Source organism: Talpa occidentalis, unplaced genomic scaffold (assembly GCF_014898055.3).
Source record: "Talpa occidentalis isolate TD23 unplaced genomic scaffold, MPIMG_talOcc4v2.1 talOcc4.16, whole genome shotgun sequence".
NCBI lineage: Eukaryota > Metazoa > Chordata > Mammalia > Eulipotyphla > Talpidae > Talpa > Talpa occidentalis.
The window spans coordinates 85857720-85876951 of NW_023601653.1; the positions used below are offsets into that span (position 1 = coordinate 85857720).

Sequence of the window (19232 nt, forward strand, 5' to 3'; positions counted from 1 at the left end):
CACTTAGACCCACATTTGTTTGCAAGGGGCCGCGTGTTTATTTCTCGCAGTGGTCGGGAGGGAGGCATGAGGGAGAATTCCCAGGAGCTTCCGAGAATCGAAAAGGCTGGAACCGGTCGGGAGGGAGCTCAGCCAGGGCGGGGATACTGTTCTGACTGGAAAGCCCTACGCAGGGAAAACCGCGCAGAGGCCCCGCGGCTGTGTGGGTGCCCGGAAGCGCGCCGGTCCTGCCTGTGTGGGCAGCCTCAGGCAGAGGGGCCCTGCAGGAGCCTGATGCCCTTGAACCCCCCTACCCCGCCGTGACCCAGGGTGCAGGGATGAGGAGGGCCCCAGCCCCGAAGCGGGGTGGTGGCCACACCCTAGCCCCACCCGTCTCTAGGTGGGGATGACTCAGGCCCAGGCGCCCCCACGACAGAGCCCGCTGGATGTGGAGCTCCCAGCTGTCCACACTGGTGGCTGCTGGGGCAGCACTGGCCGCGGACACTGTGGCCGCTTCCCCGTCCAGTCTCAGCCCCGACAGCTGCCTGCTGGGCCGCCGGCTGGAGCAGGAAACACCGTGTCCCTGGGGCCGCCCTGTGCCGCCCGCGCTCCAAGCGGGGCGGCCTGTCCAGGAGAGCGGCGCGGGGCATGTGTCCAAGCGGGGCGGCCTGTCCAGGAGAGCGGCGCGGGGCATGTGTCCAAGCCGGGCGGCCTGTCCAGCGAGGGCGGCGCGGGCAGGTGTCTCAGAGCCTCTGCCTCGGCCAGTCCCAAGCCCGGCGCGCGCAGGCCGCGGGCCTCCGGGCTGAGTGCTGGGGTCCAGCGCCCCCCCTGGCCTCGCGCCCTCGCCGGCCTGGGGGAGCGGCGGCGGGACCCCCGGGAGCAGAGGGGGAGCTGGCCGGCCTCCTCCGGGCAGGCCAGGGGGGAGCCGCCCGGCCAGGGGCGAGTCCAGCGGTGTCCCCGGCGGCCTGGAGTCCGGCCTGGCGCAGGGCGCCTGCTGGGCCGGGGCCGCCCCCTCCGGTCCTTTCCCGGCCCGAGGCGGCGCCGCAGGAGGAGCCGCGGGAGGCCCAGCCCCTGCGCGAGGCGAGGCCGGGGGCGCCGGCGAGGACGCGCCGGCCGCGGGGCTGGAGACGGCCCGGGCCGGGCGGGGCGGGGCGGGGCGGGGCGGCGCGCGGGGCGGGCCGCGGGGTGGGCCGGGCCGGGCCGGGCCGGGCCGGGCCGGCGGGCGGGCGGGCGGGCGGCCGGGATGGCGGGCGCGGGCGCGCGGGGCCGCGCGGAGCAGCGGGAGCGGCTGCGCCGGCTGCTGGGGCGGCTGCGGGCCGGGCCGGGGCGCGGGCCCGGCGCGCCGGAGCGGGCGCTGGAGGAGCTGCTGCTGCTGACCTTCGCCGACCACGGTGACCGCGCGCGGGCGGGGGGGGCCGGGGCCTCGGGCCGCGCTGACCCGCCCCGTCCGCAGCCGCCGAGCTGTTCCGGGGCCGCGACGCGCACGGGCCGCTGCTGGCGCTGCTGGACGCCCACCTGGGCGCGGCGCGGGTGCAGCAGGTGAGCGGCGCCCGCGGGCGGGGCGCGGGGGCTTGGGGGGCCGGGCGGGGCGCCGGGCGGGGGGGCTTGGGGGCGGGGGTTGGGGGTTTGGGGGCCGGGCGGGGGGCCGGCGCCGCGCCTGGACGCAGAACGGGCGGAAAAGCGAAACTTGGAGGTTGCGTCACGGGAAGCGGGCGCGGCCCGGGCCCCTCGCTGCCCGCGGCGCCGCTGGCCGGGGCGGGGGGGGCGGGCGGGGACCCCGCGGCCGCGACGGGCCCTCCGCGCGGGGTCGGGGTGTCTGGGCCGCGGCGCCCGCTCGGCTCCCCGCGGCCCCCCAAGCCCGGTCCGGGGCGCAGCGCGTCCGCGCGGGGCTCTGCTCCCGGCCGGGGTGGGGGGACCCCGGGCCGCGCCCCCGGCTCCGGCCCCCGCGCCGTCGGGCCGGGGCTGCGCCTGCGGCGGGGGGTCCAGGCCCGGCCGGGAGCGCCCCCCCCGCGGGGCCTCGGGAGTCCGCGGCCGGCCCGGGGTCGGGACTGGGGGCCGCGCCGAGGCGGGTCGGGGGCCCCTGGAGCCCGCGCGGGTCCGCAGAGCCTTCACGCCCGCGCCCCGCTGCCCGGGCCCCGCCGCCCTGAGCCCCGCCCCGGGCCGGTCCCGGCGTCTGCGCGCCCCGCGTGGCCGGGCGGCCCCTCGGCGTGGGGGGGTTCGAGGGCATCAGGCTCCCCGTGCTGGCGCCCCGGCCCGGACCCGCTGCTGCTCCGCGCCGAGAAGCGCCCGCGGCGGGCTGGGGGGGCGGCGGGGAGGGGGCGGCCGGGGGCGCGCGAGTTTGCTGTCCCCAAGCAGGACACGCGCCCCGGAGCCAGACCCCGCGCTGCGCCAGGCTCTGAGGCCTGTGCCCGGTTTCCGCCTCCCTCTCGGTCCGAGAAGCCAGCGGGGCCGCCCCCACCGCCTCCCAGCCCGGGCCGCGCGAGGAGAGGCCTGAGCTGCCTCCCCGGACTGCTCTGCGGTCCCTGGCTGGGGCGGCAGCAGTTTCCAGGGGGCCGTCGCCTGCGTCCTCACCGCAGGCGGGGACTGTCCTTGCAGGATGAGCCTTTATTACAGCGGCTGCTGGGCGGTCCCTGTGCTTTGCTACCAGTGACCTGTTTACTCACAGAGGCTCCGTTGCCTGAATCTTTTTGCAAAGCGCTTCTCCTGGTGCTGAGAAGAGCAGGCGTCCCCAGCAGGCATGTCCAGCCACACAGGTGTCCCCAGCCACGCAGGCGCCCCCACCAGGTGTCCCCACTCGACGTCCCCAGCCACACAGGTGTCCCCAGCCACACAGGTGTCCCCAGCAGGTATCCCCAGCCACGCAGGCATCTCCAGCAGGCATCCCTAGCCACACAGGTGTCTCCAGCAGGCATCCCCACCAGATGTCCCCACGAGACGTCCCCAGCCACACAGATGTCCTCAGCCACACAGGCATCTCCAGCAGGCGTCCCCAGCCACACAGGTATCCCCAGCAGGCGTCCTCAGCAGGGATCCCCAGGCTCGCAGGTGCAGGGACCAGGTGACATCTGCTGCGACTTAGCACTTACCCTCTAGAAATGGCCGCATGGCATCTCAGAGGCTGGGAGGCGTCTCTGTGACTCCTGGAGGTGCAGAAATAGCCAGTGTCTACAGCAGCATGGTCAGCGCTGAGGGAGGGGGAGGGCGTCCTGCTTCAGCACAGGTGTCCAGCGCTGCGGGGGGGCGGGGTGACTCGCCAGCGACCGGGAGTCACAAAGCGGCGCAGTGGCAGGTGGGCCGTTGGGAGCCAGAGGAGCCTGCAGGAGGCCGGTGTGACCACCGTCTTGGGCGCCCGACGGTTGCCCCCAGGGAGTGAGGTCCTTGTGGGGATGGACATCCTCGCCTCGGCGCCCGCCCGCCCAGCTCTCCACTCTGTCTCTGCCCAGCACGCCCTCTGCCCGGCCTTCCCGCGTCTGTCCTGGGAGGGTCCGTTTCCCTGATTGCAGTGGCCACATCTAAACTTCCGGAGCCGCTCCACCCCAGCCCGTGCTGTGTGCCCACGCCCGGCCCACAGCCCGCCCGGGCTTGCGACAGGCGAGCCACCGCGCCCGGCCGTGGGGCAGAGCCTGGGCTGCGGCCGCGAGCCCTGACACAGAGGGCGGCAGCCACGTGTGGTTTGGAGCTCGACAGTCATCTTAAAAACGTGTATCAGTGAACTTTGCATCTGTTAGAAGAGCCTCTTGCTCGAGGGGGTCCGCGTGCAGGGCCTGTGTGCGGCCCTGCCGGGAGGGATTGTGTAGGGGTGGCCGGTGCACCCTGGGAGCTGGGCCCTGAGCCTGCCCTCCTGCTTGGCCCCTTTTTCTGAAACGGATGCGGCGTCGTGGCTTTGTCTAAAACCCACTCATCTGCCACTGTTTTCTCTCTGCGCCGGGGTGGGCATCCCTGATAAATTATGCTCCCCGCCTGTCTCCACACCCCCGCCCACTGCCAGCCAGTGCTTGTCCCTGAGCCCGACCTGAGGTGGAGGTGCTGGCCCCGCCATGCTCGCTGGAGCGTGTGTCCACGGCCTGCCCTGGAGCTGTGGTTTCTCTCTTCCTCTCTCTCTTTCTTTCTCTCTTTCTTTCTCTCTCTCTCTCTCTCTCTTCAAGCACTGGGTACAGTCAGAAGCGCGGGAGGGTGAGAGGATTCACCAGAGCCAGAGCGGGGAGCAGAACAGGCAGAAGGACCGAAGGACACTGCTGAGGGGAGCAGCGGGCGGCAGGAGGGGTCTGCGCGCCATGTGGGACGCGCGCCATGTGGGACCCTCGCCGGAGGCCGGGGATTGAACCGGTGCTGCAGGCAGCTTCGCAACCCAGCGCTCAACCGCTGCGCCACTGGGGAGGCCCTGGAGCTGTGGTTTCTGGGTCTGCCCGCTGGGGAGGGCCTGCGGAAAGACACGCCGCGTGTGGGGCTTGCTCCCGGCCCGCAGGGCTTCGTGGGCACGGAGGGTTGTGCCCGCCGGCTCGCTGCCCCTGACGCTGTGGCTGTCCCCCCAGGTGGGCTGGTCGCTGCTCTGCAGGCTGCTCGAGGTCTGTCCAAGCTCCACGGAAGGCCTGACGGCGCCCCCCGACATCGGCCCCGACTGGGAGGTGCTCGGGGCCCACCAGTAAGTACTGCAGAGGCAGGAACAGGCTGGGATTCAGTGGGGGCCAGCACAGCCTCCTTCTCAGGGGCTCCCCCGTGGGGGCTATGCGGGGTGTCTGTGTCGCTGGCTTGGGAAACACATGCTGGAGGGAAGTGCCCGGCGTTGTTTTCATCATCAGAACACGGTTGGTTTCTCTTAGACTTGTGAACTCAAAACAAGAAGAGTTTTTGCTTATTAATAGTACAACTGGCCAAACCACTAGTTCTGCAAAAAAATACAGGAACTGAGAAGTCTGAGACTAGTAATTTAAAAGGTTAGATGCCGCCTGGAACGAGAGCGCGTTAGTGCGTTTCAGGACGGCATTCAAGCCCGAGGGCTGCCGGCCCCGGGTGGTCAGGCCCCGGCCCTGCCCGCAGCCTTGCCAGCTCTCAGCCAACAAGGCGCTTTCTGAAAAATGTTCCAGAAAAGTCCTTTCTAGACACTTCAGTTCTTGACAGTTGAGTGTATCTTCTGCCCTGAGCTTCTGCTCTTCACACCTGACTCCCCCGTGAGCAGGGCGGAGCCTGTTTCCTTCCAGCACGCGACGGTGAGTGTCCCTGCTGCAGCTGCAGCTGCGGCCGCGCCTCTCACTGCTGTCGGCATCAGTGGGGGCTGCGACTGGGCAGGGCAGATGCCCGCGGGTCCCGCTTGCCGAGTGCCTCTGCCTGCAGCCCCCAGGCCTGAGGGCATCCGGGAACAGCTCATTTACCGCCAGCCGGGTCGCCATCTCAGACTCATCCCTGGACTCCTGAGGCGGCGCTGGCCTGTGGCTGCAGAGGGGTCCGGGCCGGCCGAGTCGCCGTGGCTGCGGGGCTGTTGGAAGCTCAGAGGGTCATTCTCTGGCACAAGCTGCTCAGGCCGAGCCACACCAGCACACGCCCGTCCATCGTGCCCCCGCCCCCCCGGCCCATGCTTATCCCTGGGTCCCTCGGCTGGAGGTGGCCACGTGGGCGCACAGGCGTGGGGGCCCCGCAGCAGACGCTCAGGCGACCCAGCACCTGGACCACAGCTCCTGCAGTAGGAGACTTCTGCCCCAGAGGCTCCTGGGATTGAACTGGAAGGTTTAGAGGAAAAGCCTCGACTTCTGAAAGGCTGGTCACCTGCCAGCGGCCGGAGAGGACCTGGCTCAGATGGGGGGAGTGCGGGCGGGCAGGTCCCCGGGGTGGGTGCAGGGAGAGACGGCCCCTGACACTCACCACGGCTTCTGCCTCCGTCCACAGGCTGGTTCTGAAGATGCTCGCGGTCCACGGCGCCAGCGCCGACCTCTGCACGGTGGGGCTGAAGGCCCTCGACCTCCTGCTGGCGGCTTCAGGTGCTGGTGGAGTCTGAGTGTGGAACCGCAGGCGCTTCTAGCCGGCGGCTGCGCGTGCCTGGGTGTCTGTCAAGTGCAGTGACGACATGTGTTCTGTGTCAGTGATCTGAGAGCTGATCCGTTCTCGCTCCTGATTTCTTTACTTTTTCTCTCAAAAATCCCACCTGACACCACCCCCCATCTGTATCTGTAGCCCCAGCGCCGCCTCCCACCTGCTTTGGCCTGTTGGCCATTCATTTCCCTGCCTCCTGCTAAGGGCCGGCTGACAGGAGCATTCAGAGGCCAGCAGCCTCCTGAGGGACGCCCGCCGCTGCTGACGTCCTGCGAACGGTCAGGTGGCTTTGGGACGGTTCCCCAAGCTCCAGGAGAGAGGCCTCTGCTCTGCCCCTGGCGGCCGCTGGTGCCCTGGTGGAACGGGGACGTGGGGTGACGAGAGCAGGGCGGGAGGGCCGTGGTGGGCGTCTGGGGCCACGCTGACGGGGGCTGCGGTCTCTCCGCTCGCGGCCGGGGCTTTCCTTTTTTAGCCTCCGGCCATGGCAGGGCTGAGTTCCCGTCTGCAGTCCCCCGGCCCTGGGGTGAGACGGGCAGCAGGACATGGTTGGGGACTCGGAAGCGGATCTAACTCTTTCCACGAGGCCTCGGACCTCGCGCGGCAGGGGAGGTCTCCCTGCACGTCTGGAAGCTCAGCGCAGACCCTCGCTGGCGGCCAGCCCGCAAGCTGCCCAGTCCCTGGCTGATGAGCTCGCGGGTCTCAGAGTCTCCACTGGGGCGTGGCCGGGCCCCTCAGCAGCGCCTCGCGGAGGAGGAAATGCTGGTCCCCGCCCTGCCCAGGCTCACGTGGCCAGACGAGTAGCAGAAGTGGAAGCCCGATGTCCTCTAGCTTCAGGCCACTTGAGCCTGTTTAAAGAGCCACATGTGGTCAGTGGCTACTGAGGTGGACAGCAGGGGCAACATAAAACATGGTTAGAGGAGCCGTCCAGTGGGGAAGCTCCTTCATGGGAAGGAGAACCACGTGTGGCCAGAGGACGCCGGGTGCCCCTGCGTGGACACGTGAGCCTTCCCAGCCCAGCCTGCCCCTGCCGGAGCCTCTGCCCTGTGCCTCGACTCTCCAGTCTCTCCTCGGGGGGCCCAGGGCAGGGAAACTGGCCCGGCGCTGGTCATCTGCGGCCTGGGCTGAGCATCTGGGACCGATGAGTGTTTCAGGATGAGACGCCTCAGCTGTCCCTGTCCCCGCTGGAGAGGCCACGGCGCCGCAGGGCGGCTACTTACGGCCTGTTCTCTCGGCAGGGAGGATTGCGCTGCTGATTCTGGAGGAGGAAAGTGACGTCTTCCTGCTGGTCCTCAGCGCCATGCGCAGCTTCGCGGCCCGCAGTGAGGTCCAGCAGTTGGGCTGCCGCGCCCTGCACGTGCTGCTCGAGCGAGGTGCATGGATGTGGCCTGCCTGGTCATGGCGCGAGGGCCGGGGGGTGGGGGAGGAGCGGTCGTGGCCACGAGCCCCGGGCTGTCGAGGATGGACGGGCTGCCTGGGCAGTGACTGATTGGCGAGGCTCGTCTGCCTGGGCCCAGGCAGGGCTGGCGCGCGGTGGGCGTGGGCTCCGTGCCCTGGGCTCCTCCTGATGCAGTACGTGGGGCGCAGGACCCTGCCGGGCGCCCTTGGTCACAGCGGGTGGGGGCCTGTGGCCCACAGGGGCATCTCTTTGGAGTTGAGCCGTCCTCCTGGGCCCTGGGCAGGTCCCTTGCCTGCGCCTGTCGCTGCTCGTGGAGACGCCTCAGGGAGGGGAGATCTGAGCAGTAGTGTCAGGGCAGGATCCTGCGCCTCTGGGGGCTGTGCCCAGCGCGCCCCGCCCCGGCAGCCCCGGCCTTCTGTGTCCGACCTGGGGCAATGCTGGAGCCCCCCGTGGCTGGGCGCCCTCGCAGGGCAGGTGGAAGGAGACTGTCGTGCCCCCCAGGGCAGGCTGGGCCCTGTCTCTGAGCTGGTCACTGCGCCTTCGAGTCCCCCTGACAGGGTGGCCCGGGCGCTCCCTCCTTCTACCCCCACCCCCACCCACGGCCGCCCTGTTGCTCTGCCGTTTTCTTCAGAATCCCCTAAAAAACTGTAAATTACTGCGTTCTCCCCTGAGAATCCTTCGGCCGCTGACTTGCTCATGCCCGAGCACATGGCGCGCCCAGGCAGAGCCGGGCCCTCAGCCCCAGCAGGTCTGGCCGCGCGTGTGTCTCCCCGACGGCCTCGGCTCTCAGCGGCCTCTGCCTTCCAGTCTCCGAGGAGCAGCTGGCGGAGTTCGTAGAGAACAAGGACCACGAGGTGCTGCTGGAGGCGCTGCGGCTCTTTGGCGGTGATGTGGAGGTGGTGCTGCCCGCCCTGCTGTGCCTGCACGCCCTCGCCGTGCCCTGTGAGTGTCGCGGGTGCTGCGGGGCGGGGGTGGTGCTTGGGAGCTGGCCCTGCCGAGCCCCTTTGCTGGTTCGTGGGGTGACTTACGTACTGGTCCTGCCTGCAGCTGGCTCTGGTACGCTCTGACATGTGGGGGCTGGAGCGTGTCTCCTGCTGTCTGGACCCAGGATGGGGAGACGCACAGGCTGGGGCGGCTGTGGAGCCTGGTCCTGAGCGCAGCAGAGAGCGAGTGACCAGAGATGGGGGGGCAGGGGTCAGGCGTGACCAGGGAAGCCCATGCCAGTGGGCAGGGCATGCGGGAGGGGGCTCAGGAAGGTGCGTGTGTGCGCGCAGGCATGGCTGTGTGTAGTGTGTGTGGACACCCAGGCACCTGTGCGCCCATCAGTGGCGGGAGGGGCAGCAGGGCCAGTGCTGACCCTGGAGGCCGCCAGACCCCCTGAGCAGAGGTGGCAGGGCGGAACCAGGCCGGGGTGGGGCTGCGTGGAGCGGGTGCAGCCGCCTGTGAACCAGCACAGGCCGGAGGTACAGAGGAGCAGGCGCGCCCAAGCTGCCTGGGTTGGCCCCGCCCTGTAGGGCGTCCCTGGCCGCACCCCTGTCCTCGCGCCACCCTGTGCGGCGTCGCTGGGAGCAGATGTGGGGGCTCGGGGGCAGGTCAGTGTGTGGAGCCCAGACCGGGGAGGCTCTAAGCCGCTGCTCCCGAGGCCACATGGCGGGGCTGAGCGGTCAGGGCCGAGCGGTCAGGGCATGGCAGTCCGTGAGCCGAGAGTGCCCCTTTACGTCCTCGTCCAGCGAATCATCTGTGTCCGGGTCGTTTTCCGCCCACCGTTTTCCCACAGAGCGAGTGGTCTCAGGATGCAGGGGTCAAGGCGTTGGAAACAAAGGGCGTGGTGGTCAGCGGGCGCCGTGCCTGTCGCAGCTGAAAGACGCCGGCTTTTCCGTCCAGAGCAAACCATGTCTGTTGCTCTGGGTAAAACGTTTGTTCCAGGCCGTTCCCTTCGTTAGCACACAGTCCCCTGTGTCTGCGTGTTTAAGTCAACACTATTGAGAATGTGTTTCTGGGGAGGCCGTTCACGCCAGGAGGGGCCCAAGGCCCCTGTGGACGCCTCGCTGAGGCCCAGCCTTGGCTCTGGCCTGTGGCCGCCCCAGCACCCGCCGCCTGCTCCCTCCTGCTCGGAAGCCTGACTCTTCAGGAAGCCTGACTCTGCAGCCTCCAGTTCCTGAGTGACAGGCACTGGCCGCCACAGCTGGCCTGTCCTCTTTGTGGCTGCCTGACCTCCCTTCTGGGGCCGGGGAGGCACCACACAGGACTTCAGCAGGGCTGTGGGGCCTCGGAGGGTGCTGACGCACTCCGCTTGACCCTGGCTCCCCGCAGGCAGCAACGTGGAGGTGCTCATGAGCGGCAGCGTCCGGTGCTACAACGTTGTGGTGACGGCCATGGTGGAGTTCCCTGGCCATGAGGGCGTCCAGGAAGTGAGCTGCAGCCTGCTGCACCGGCTCTCGCTGGGTGAGGCCCGGCGCGTCTCCGCGGGCGTCCGTCCCGGCGCGTTCTGGCGAGTGCCAGCTCATGGCCAGCGGCCCTGGTGTCAGGTCACCAGCAGTGTCACCCGTGAGGGTGGGGTGTCGCGGTGGGGCCCCGCCGCTGGCCGCCCTGGCCTCCTTCTGGGCGTGGGCGGCGTCAGGGCCGCAGAGGTGCAGAGGACGCACAGGGCAGGCGCTCCTGCCAGCTGCTTCCCCCTGCTTGGACACGCCGACCTGAAGGCTCTGCAGGACCCGTGACTGCGGCCGCCCAGCCCAGCTGCTGTCTCCCTCGCCTCCAGGCAACTTCCTCAACATCCTGGTGCTGAACAAGGTGCACACGTTTGTGGTGGCAGCCGTGGGGCGCTTCCCGGGGAACGCCGCCCTGCAGGTGGCCGCACTCAGCTGCCTGGCCCTGCTCAGTGAGTACCCAGGGTGGCCATGGGGGACACCACAGGGACCGGCCGTGGGGGATGCTGCGGGGACAGTGGTGGGGATGCCCCCAGGGGCGGCCGTCGGGGAGCCCTGGGGCCAGCGTCTATCCGGAGAGGCCTCGCCCTCGGCACACACTGTCCCCGCAAGCTCCTTGCCTCACCTGCACTGGGAACGGGAGCAGACGAAGCGGCGCGGTGGGGAGGCTGTGCGCAGAGCTGCCTGAGCCTCTCTCATCTGGCCGTGGCTCCGTCCCCGGAGGACACGTGGGCCCCCTGCCACCAGAAGTGCGCCTCCAGCAGCCCCTGCTCAACCCCGGCCCCGGGCTCGGCCCCCTTCAGCCTGTCAGCCCCGTCCGTGCTGTCTCCCCGAGCGGCCACTTACAGACGGGACGGTGGGTGACGCCGGACGTGCTAGACGGGCCTTCTCCTCCCCGAGGCCGCTGCTCCGAGGCCCTCGCCCCACAGTGACGTCTCAGGGCCAAGCCTCACGTCTGGCTCGCGCGACTAACCACGTCTTTGCTTTTTCAAGCCGAGACCATTTTCTTGAACCAAGACTTAGAGGAAAAGAGTGAGGCCCCAGGCGCCACAGCAGCAGCGGAGGACGAGCGGCTCTTCTGGCTGGAGGCCTGTCACCGCGCCCTGGCCGGCCACCGCAAGGACAAGCACGTGCAGGTTGGTCTTGCCGCTGCCCGCGGGGCCTGTCCCGTGGGGGCCGGTGCTGACGGGCGTCTCCCCGCAGGAGGCCGCATGCTGGGCGCTGGACAGCCTGCTCACGCACCAGCGCAGCCTGCACCGGAGGATCGGCGACGAGGACGGCCAGTGAGTGCCCGCTGCGCGCGGGGGCCCAGCCGCCTTCCTGGCACGTCCGCGGGCCGTGCTCTGGCGGAGGGAGCTGTGCCTTCGCGTTGCCCTGAGCATGCCGGCGTGTGCGTTCTGACCCTGCCGTGGGCCGGGCCATGTGTGTCTGGGACCTGCTGTGCCCTGGGTCATGGCGAGGGCATCGTGCACCTTGGGGCTGACCCCAGATGACGCCAGGTATCAGGTGCCCACAGGAAACTTAGCCTGGACGCTGCTGAGTGTCTGACCTGCTTTGGACGCTCCTGCTTTTTGACCGTTTTCGGTATCTCCTCACCTCTGTTGCCTTCTTCTCGTTTTGTCTCTAATCATGTCCCTCCACCTGCCGGCTCGTCTCTCCACCGCTTGTCACTTTGAAGACAGGCGTCCTATTGTATTCAAAGCGTTGGACACTCATGTCCCCTTGGAGCTGTGGGGTGCTGTCCTCTCGGTGGGCGCCGTGCTGGCGAGCAGAGGCTGGTGTGGTCATGCGAGGTCACTCACCCCGGCCCTGTGCTGGCCTCCTGACAGGTTCCCTGTGCACCGGGAGGTGATGCTGTCCATGCTGATGCACTCGTCCTGCCCGGGGGTCTGCCAGGCCGCCACCAGCGCCCTGTCATCGCTGCTGCAGCAGAACAGTAAGGGCACCCCCCCCACCCCGTGACTTATGGTAGGAGCAGCACAGTGTAGTCAAGGCAGGCACGGGCTGTGTCCTGCACACTCGGACAGAGCAGGCGAGGCGGAGGGTGGACACAGTACAGCTAAATACAAGCAGGTGTTTTTCTTCTGCACCTCAAAGCATTACGTGCATAGAGTGTAACCTGCATAGAGTGTTTTCTTTTTTTGCAGAAATTGTATCATTTTATACTGTTTCTTTGGTGTGAGTACAAGAACTGGGGTGCAGCCAGAGGTGCAGGGGTGAGAGAATCCCCTAGAGACAGAGCGGGGAGCAGAACAGATGGATCCACTGAAACACACTGCTGAGGGGAGCAGCGGGGAGGCAGGAGAGTCTGCTGCACCATGCGGGCTGCTCCCTGGCCGGGGATCGCACTCAGGCGACGGGGGCTGGTGATAGCTTCATGGTGCTGAGACTTATCCCCTTGCACCACCAGGGAGGCCCTGACTTTAACTCTTTTCTAATCAAGTTTCACACTTTCTTTTTTCTGATAATAAATTTAAATCCTCGCGTCATTTTTTTCCAGCCGGTGGTTTCCCGAGAAGCTCCCGTTCTGGTCCGTGTACCAGGCCCTTGTGGGCTATAGTGGGTCTTGGGGGGATTCTTGTGCCTGCAGTAAACCACAGGCGGTCACTCCTGCCCACCTTTCTTCCTGCTGTTTTCTTAATAGCAGAGATGTTCTGGGAAGGCGCTGGCTGGATGCACAGTCACGGCTGTAGGATCTGGCCAAGTGTCCACGGGGCGTCTGCTACAGCGTCACCGACGCTGGCCGGTCGGCTCTGTGCCTTGGAGGGACATGGCACTGCCCGGGGCGGGACCCAGACGCAAACCAACTCTGTAGAAGCAGTTGTTTGTTTTAAATTTATGTGGAAATTTAACCGGTTCCCTTATTTTGACCGTTTTTCTTTTTTTAAAAAAAGATTTATTTATTTATATAAGAGCTGGGGTACAGGCCAGAGGTGCAGGGAGTGAGAGGATTCATCAGAGAGAGCGCGGGGCGCAGCACAGGCAGACGGACCGAGAGCTCCACTGAGGGAGCAGCGGGGAGGCAGGAGAGGTCCGTGCCCTGCGGGCAGCTCCCTGGCCGGGGATTGAACCCGCGCTGCAGGGGCTGCGGACAGCTTCACAGCGCTGCGCTCAACCCGCTGCGCCACCGGGGAGGCCCTATTTTGACCATTTTTTCTGTGAAAACACAGGACGCAGGATGTATTGCTTGGGGCGCCTCCGCTCTGTGTGTAAAATCCTCGAAGTGAAACCTCAGGAAAAGGTGGTAAATGAGGGTGGGAAGCAGGCCAGGCCCTGCAGAAACAGACCGGCCGGAGCTGCCAACGCCTCCTGAGCTCGGACGCTGCTCGGCTGCCCATCGCGAGCCGGGAAACCGGCTTTGTCATGTAGGTGATGGGACACGTCCTTACAGCCAATTTCAGGAAGGTCCTGCTGTCCAAAGGGATCCACCTGAACGTGCTGGAGCTGATGCAGAGGCACGCGGGCACCGCGGAGGTGGCGGCGAGCAGCTGCCGCCTGATGAACCGGCTTTTCCAAGGAAGGCAAGAGGCGTGGAGCCGCTTAGCTGGTCGGCCCTGGGGGTGGGCATGGGGGCAGCCGGGCTGCGCCCTGCTGGCCGGGCCCTGTTCTGTATGGGGTGGGGGGCACGGTCAGGCACGGGGCCGTGGTGGGGGGCAGGTCAGGCGGGGCCTGCCTTGCCTCGGGGTGTTGAGCACGAGCCTGGCCCCCGCCCAGGATGGCGGCACGTAGCCTGTCCCAAGTTCTCCCCAGGAAATGCAGCGGCGCCCGCTCCTGGACTGGCGCAGCTGCTTCTGTCCCACCGCTCGGCCCCTGCTGCGGCGCTGCCCGAGACCCTGCTGCCACTTGGTTTGCTTCTGGGCTGTTGCGCTGGGCTTGCGTGGCAGAGTCGGGGCGCGCTTTTAACGGGCGTTTCTGCCTTCCACAGCGACGCCTCCCTGGACACGGTGATGGCCGTGGTCCCCAAGATAATCGCGGTCATGCGCAGCCACGAGGCCGAGCTGCCGGTGCAGCTGGAGGCCACCCAGGCCATCCTGCACTTCCTGGACCCAGGTGGGTGGCGAGTGCTGGGTTCCCTGCTGGGGAGCCCCTGCGAACCCTGTTAGCTTGGGCAGCTCCCACCGCTGGGCCCTGCTCAGGGGACGTTGTTTGTCCCGGAGCCCCTTGCACCTGCCCTCCATTGGTGGGTGTGAGCGCGTGCACAGGCGGCTTATAGGCGCGTCGCTTGGAACCGGGTCTACTGGGTACGGATGTGCCTGTCCCTGCACCCTCGCCTCAGCCCCGCTGCAGCTGTGCTCGCCCCACACAGCCCGGGACGTGCTGGCCCTGCCCGCAGTGGCGCCCCAGCACCCCACCCTGGCCCACGGCCCTCAGACAGTCCGGGGACAGCTGACAGCCGGCCACAGCTGACGCTCGCAGGAGCACGAAGGGAAAGGCTGTGGCTCGCGAGGGGCCTGGGAGGCATGATTGTGAGCTGTCGGCGTAGCGTCCAGCTTCTTCTCTGCCTGGGGCTGGGCTGAACATGGGCGCTGCCAGGCACCTGGGGATGGTCAGCAAAAGGGCGTGGGGCGGACTCCAGCCTGAGTCCATTGGTCCGGGCGTCCAGCCTCCTCGTGGCTGACCCCTCCCGCGCCCGTCCCCCGGCCTCTCTGCCGCTGCCGCACAGAATCTTGAAGGCCCTGCCTGCGAAGCCTCTGGCCCCCTCCACGCCAGGAGACCCTCTCGCGTGCCTCTCGGGTCTGCGATGAGAACCGTTGCTGTGTGTGCCTCAAGTGGGGCCCCTTCCTCGAGACAGAACTGCCTCTCAGAAATCAAGCGTGTGGCTGTGGGTCAGCGCTGACCATTCTTAGCAAGTGGCAGTTTTTTAAATTTTTAAATCTTTACGAGAAAAGTGTGCATTTATCCCTCACACGCGTTTATTTGCACATTCATGTGTTTATGTGCGTTTGGGCTTAATTGCACACTTGTGCATTTCTTCACACACCGGTGCGTTTATTTCTGGTCTGTCCTGCGTGTAGGCGTGCCCGCGGAGAGCGGGGGAGGCCCGCGCCAGCTGGACGCGGCCAGAGAGCAGTGCTGGAGAAGCGGCCTGCACAAGCTGGTCCTGGCGGCTCTGAGCCGGGTAGGTGCTGTGTCCCGTGTCCGCGCTGCTAGCCAGACCCTCAGATGGGGGTAGAGACTCCCAGTGCCGCTGCTGTCAGCTCCGTCCCCATGTGGACACGCAGGCATTTGCTCCCGAGATCCTGTCCAGGCTGGTTTCTGGAAGGAGAGGGGCCAGGAGACCGGCCCTGCCTGGGTCAGGAGGTGCGGCCTCCTTGGGGCTCCGAGCCGGCAGCCACTGAGACCCACCCAGAGGGGGAGCGTCCCAGGGGCCTGGGGTGGAGGCGGGTGGGAGGCTGGGAGTGGCTGCAGGGTGTGGGGCGTCCCCCACAGGCCTGGTCCTCACAGCAGGTGGCTCTGCAGTCTGGGAGGGAGGGGGTCCCGTTTTCTGTGTCTTGACTTGCCGGCTGGAGGGACTGCGGTTTTGGGGCATAGTGCCGGCCGCGGCGCCCCCCTGCACCCCGGCCTGAGCCCGGCCTCTGCTCTGAGGTGGAGACCACATTTCTAACGGCGGCACCGCCCTCTGATTCCAGTTCCCGGGGCACCCTGGGCTCCAGCGGGGCGGCCTGCGGGTGCTGTCCACGCTGGCACTGCTGCCCGAGGCTGTGGAGGTGCTGCGCCTGGACGGCGCTGTGGACACGGTGCTGCCCAACCTGCAGGGGCACCCCCATGACGCAGGTGCGCGCCAGGGCCTGCCTGGGGGTCTCGGGCTCCGTCTCACATTTAAAGCCATTTCGCTCATTTTCTTCTGTTCCAGAAATCCAGCATCTGGGTTTAAGTCTGATAGGACATCTGGCCACGAGCACCAGCCTGAGCACCGGAAAGGGCCCCCTGCTGGCCGCAGTCCTGGTGTCCAGCCTGCGGCGGTTCGAGGGCCTGGCGGACGTGCAGATCGGGGTGCGTGGGCACGGCCGGCGGCGCCTCTTGTGCACCGGGGGGCGTCTAATCCCGGCAGGCGGAGGGTGGGGAGGGTCTCTAAGCCGCTCCTGCTGCTCTCCGGAGCCCCCAGCACAGCAGGCTTGTCTTCCCCATGAAGGGCAGGACACGCGCTGAAGAAACTCCCGCTGGGCTGGGCCTGCTTCGCTTGCGTTTCAGATAAATTGCAGCAGCAGGTCTCTGCGAGGCCCGTTCTGCTTCAGCATCAGCTGTTTCCATCAAGTCGTTTTGCCTCTTGTTTTTTTTCTTTTTTCAAAATTTTTTGAAGATTTATTTATTTATGCATCCCAGAACTGGGGTGCAGGCCAGAGGTGTTTGAGGTGAGAGGGTTCCCCAGAGACAGAGTGGGGAACAGATCAGGTGGATCCACTGAGACACGCTGCTGAGGGAGCAGCGGGGAGACAGGCGAGGTCTGCTGTCCCATGTGGGTAGCTCCCTGGCCAGGGATGGAACTCGTGCTGCAGAGGCTGCGGACAGCTTCATAGGTTGTGTCTTAACCCCTTGTGCTACCAGGGAGGCCCTTGTTTTTTTTTCATGCAGTGAAACATTATTAGTATTTTTCATCAAGTAAAATTTAAAATGTGATGTTATTCATGAATTGTCTGTATGAGGAATCCAAAATGCTAGTGCAGGGCTGAGGGGTGCCCGAAACATGCGGCAGCGCAGGATGGTGCAGGCGTCCCGAAGCCCCCTCTGCTTCCGTCAGGGGCCATGTGGCTCGGCCTTGGCCAGGGGCACAGCCAGCCGGGCCCGCCCACCGCTTGTGTGTGCACGAGGAGCCGCGTGGCCAGTGCTTTAGAATCCCAGGGCTCGGGATCCCCCACCTTTGTAGATGAAAATAACTTGCAGAATCCTGCCTTCTGCGGTGCACCTGCCGGGGTAACTCAGTGGGCCGGAGCTGAGTCCAGGGGGTTGTTGGCGGGGGTGATCTGTGCATCCAGCCTGGTTGGGGGCTGGGGTCTGGGGCACTGTGGAGCCAGGGGCTGGGGACCCGGGGGCTGCCTTTGGCCTGCTAGCACTGTCTCACGGTTGGTGTTTATTGGCTTTAAATGTGAATGTGCATCTCCAGCAGGGCCGGCCTAGGCCTGGGAGCACCTGTGGACCCTCAGGAGCTGTTCTGGGCGCCAGCTCTGTTTAGTTCATGTCAGGGCGCATCAGGACAGTGTTTAGGCTCCAGGCGTGTGACTGACGCCAGCATGTCTGTGCTTCCTCGTGTTCACAGTCAGCGGTTGAACCTGCCCCTCTCCGGGCCTCCCGTGTCCGCCTTTTCTCTCCTGCTAACCTTCGATTGGTCTCAGGCTCCAAAAGCATACTCTTGCTTTACCAGCTTGTCTGTTGGCTGGGTTCTCTGTGTCCACAAGGGAGTGGTCAGTGTCACTGATGCCACCCCGTCCATCCTGCTGTGCAGGCGCACCCACCTTCTTCAGGGCTGAGTAGTACTCCGCCATCTGCCCTTGGGCCCTGGGACTGTCCACAGCCCTTGGCGCTTAGGCACGGAGCAGTGATGACCTGGGGCGGTTAGCGCTTTCCATGTTTGGTATTTTTCAGGGAAATACCTGGAAACTCAAAACAGCAGTTTCAGTGTTCAGGCAGTTTTACCCACACTGTGCTGAAAGGGAATAGAGGCTCCCCGTGAGCCCTGGGTCACACTCGTCCCTGGAGGCCCTGGACCTCACAGCTCCTGCCGCGTGCCGGGCTGGGGTCTGGGCGTGCGGGGTGGCCGACCAGTGAGCCTGTGCTGGGGCCGGTCTTCATGAGCCTGAAGGAGCAGGGGCTGTGGTCGGTCCCGTGGGGCAGCTTTCCAGAGGAGGCACAGAAGCAGCGAAGACCTCTGCTGGCTGCGGTGAGGCCAGCGGCCCCTCCGGCCCATGAGTGCGGCCTGCAGAGGGCGCGTGGCCAGCGAGGCCTACGTGCTCCCCTGGACTTGGTGCTTTAGGGCCTGGTGAACACGCCACGCAGGAGGCAGTTGCCCCTCTGCGGGAGCCCCTAAACCCTGGAGCGCCCCTCCCGCCACGCGGTGGTGACGTCGCCCCTTGCAGGGCCTCCGGACGGCGCTGAGGACGCTGGAGCTGTGGGCGCCCTTCGCGGGGCTGCTGCTGCGGCACAACTTCGACGAGGTGCTCTCCCGGCGGCTGAGCGCCTGCGCCCCCGAGCTGATGGACCCGCAGGTGGGGCGGGTGGGGCTGGGGGCCCAAGGCTTAGGGGTGGGGGGGGCGGGCCAGGGATCGGCGCCGGGTGTGAGGGGCCTGGGGCTGAGCGGTGGGGCGTGTTGGGGGCCGCCACTGACCCCGCCTCCCTCCAGCTCCTGGACCTCGGCTGCAAGTGCCTGGCCAGGCTGGCTGCGGAGGACGAGGCGCGGGGCGCGCTGCTGCGACGGGCCTGCGAGCGCGACGACGGCGTCCTGGCCGAGTGTCTGCTGCTGCTGGGGGCTGACATCAACCACGCGCAGGCCCCGGGCGCGCCCGCCCTCATCTGCCAGGTGAGCCCCCCGCGCCCCCTGCCCCGCTCCGGAGGTCCTGCGGGGCCTTCCCACTGGCGGGCTCGAGAGTAGCGTCAGGGGCGCGGCCTCCCCATACACCCCGTTTATCTCGTGGCCATCTCCAAGCGCTTTCTCTCTGCGGGCCCCGCGAGCCCCTGCCAGCTCTTTTGAGGCGCTCTCCCCCCTGCAGGCTGCGGGGAGCCACCCTCAGTGGTGACCGGCACGTCCAGCGTGCGCCTTCCCTGGGGGTGGACAGAGCGCGCGTGGGACGCAGTGTCCAGCAGGCCCCGCCGCCACCTGTGTGTCCTCCGTGGGGGGTCAGGGCCTCAGGGCCGCGCGCTGCCCAGTGACCCTGGGGAAGCCTAGCCCCCCGCCCTCGTGCCCCCCACCGTCGTGCCCCCCGCCTCCAACGCCCCGCCGCCCGCCGCAGGTGTGCGAGGAGGCACGCAGCCCTGCGCTGGTGGAGCTGCTGCTGCGCCAGGGGCCCCGCGAGCAGGACGTGCGCTCCGCACTGGCCCTCAGCGTGTCCCGGGGCGACGGGGCGGCCATCGGGCTGCTGCTGCGGAGACTCGCGCTGGACCCGGCCCACGGCAGCGCGTGCCTGGGCGGCCTCGGCCTGCGGAGGGTGGAGCCCGCCTGGCTGGCCCCGCTGTTCGCTGACCCGACGCCGAGCCCCGGGGGACAGTCGAGTGAGTGCGGGCCGCGGGGTGGGGGGTTGGGGGGGTGGGGGGTGGCTCCGGGCTTGCGGCTGAGATGGCACTTGGTTCCTGTCGCCGGCACAGGCACCACCGTTTGGGTTTTTTTCCCTCGGGTTGTAAAATGCTCAACAGTGACCCGCATCCTGCAGCTCCCGGCTCACGGGTCGGCCAAGGTGGGCACCCCAGGGCAGAGCCTC

General features: G+C 67.3%; 1 protein-coding gene across 1 annotated transcript in view; it reads left to right on the forward strand.

Annotated features, from left to right (window-relative positions):
• Nucleotides 1–385: 385 nt before the first annotated feature.
• Nucleotides 386–19232, forward strand: part of LRRK2 (leucine rich repeat kinase 2) — a 43689-nt gene continuing 24842 nt past the window's right edge. The window contains exons 1-19 of the mRNA XM_054696796.1: nucleotides 386–575; nucleotides 1433–1518; nucleotides 4512–4621; nucleotides 5860–5951; nucleotides 7239–7373; nucleotides 8207–8341; nucleotides 9713–9844; nucleotides 10158–10277; nucleotides 10819–10961; nucleotides 11029–11108; nucleotides 11655–11761; nucleotides 13217–13346; nucleotides 13751–13875; nucleotides 14841–14944; nucleotides 15456–15600; nucleotides 15680–15819; nucleotides 17898–18026; nucleotides 18161–18337; nucleotides 18768–19026. Of these exons, the coding sequence (XP_054552771.1) occupies nucleotides 386–575; nucleotides 1433–1518; nucleotides 4512–4621; nucleotides 5860–5951; nucleotides 7239–7373; nucleotides 8207–8341; nucleotides 9713–9844; nucleotides 10158–10277; nucleotides 10819–10961; nucleotides 11029–11108; nucleotides 11655–11761; nucleotides 13217–13346; nucleotides 13751–13875; nucleotides 14841–14944; nucleotides 15456–15600; nucleotides 15680–15819; nucleotides 17898–18026; nucleotides 18161–18337; nucleotides 18768–19026 (2539 nt within the window). The remainder of the gene's footprint in view (nucleotides 576–1432; nucleotides 1519–4511; nucleotides 4622–5859; nucleotides 5952–7238; nucleotides 7374–8206; nucleotides 8342–9712; nucleotides 9845–10157; nucleotides 10278–10818; nucleotides 10962–11028; nucleotides 11109–11654; nucleotides 11762–13216; nucleotides 13347–13750; nucleotides 13876–14840; nucleotides 14945–15455; nucleotides 15601–15679; nucleotides 15820–17897; nucleotides 18027–18160; nucleotides 18338–18767; nucleotides 19027–19232) is intronic.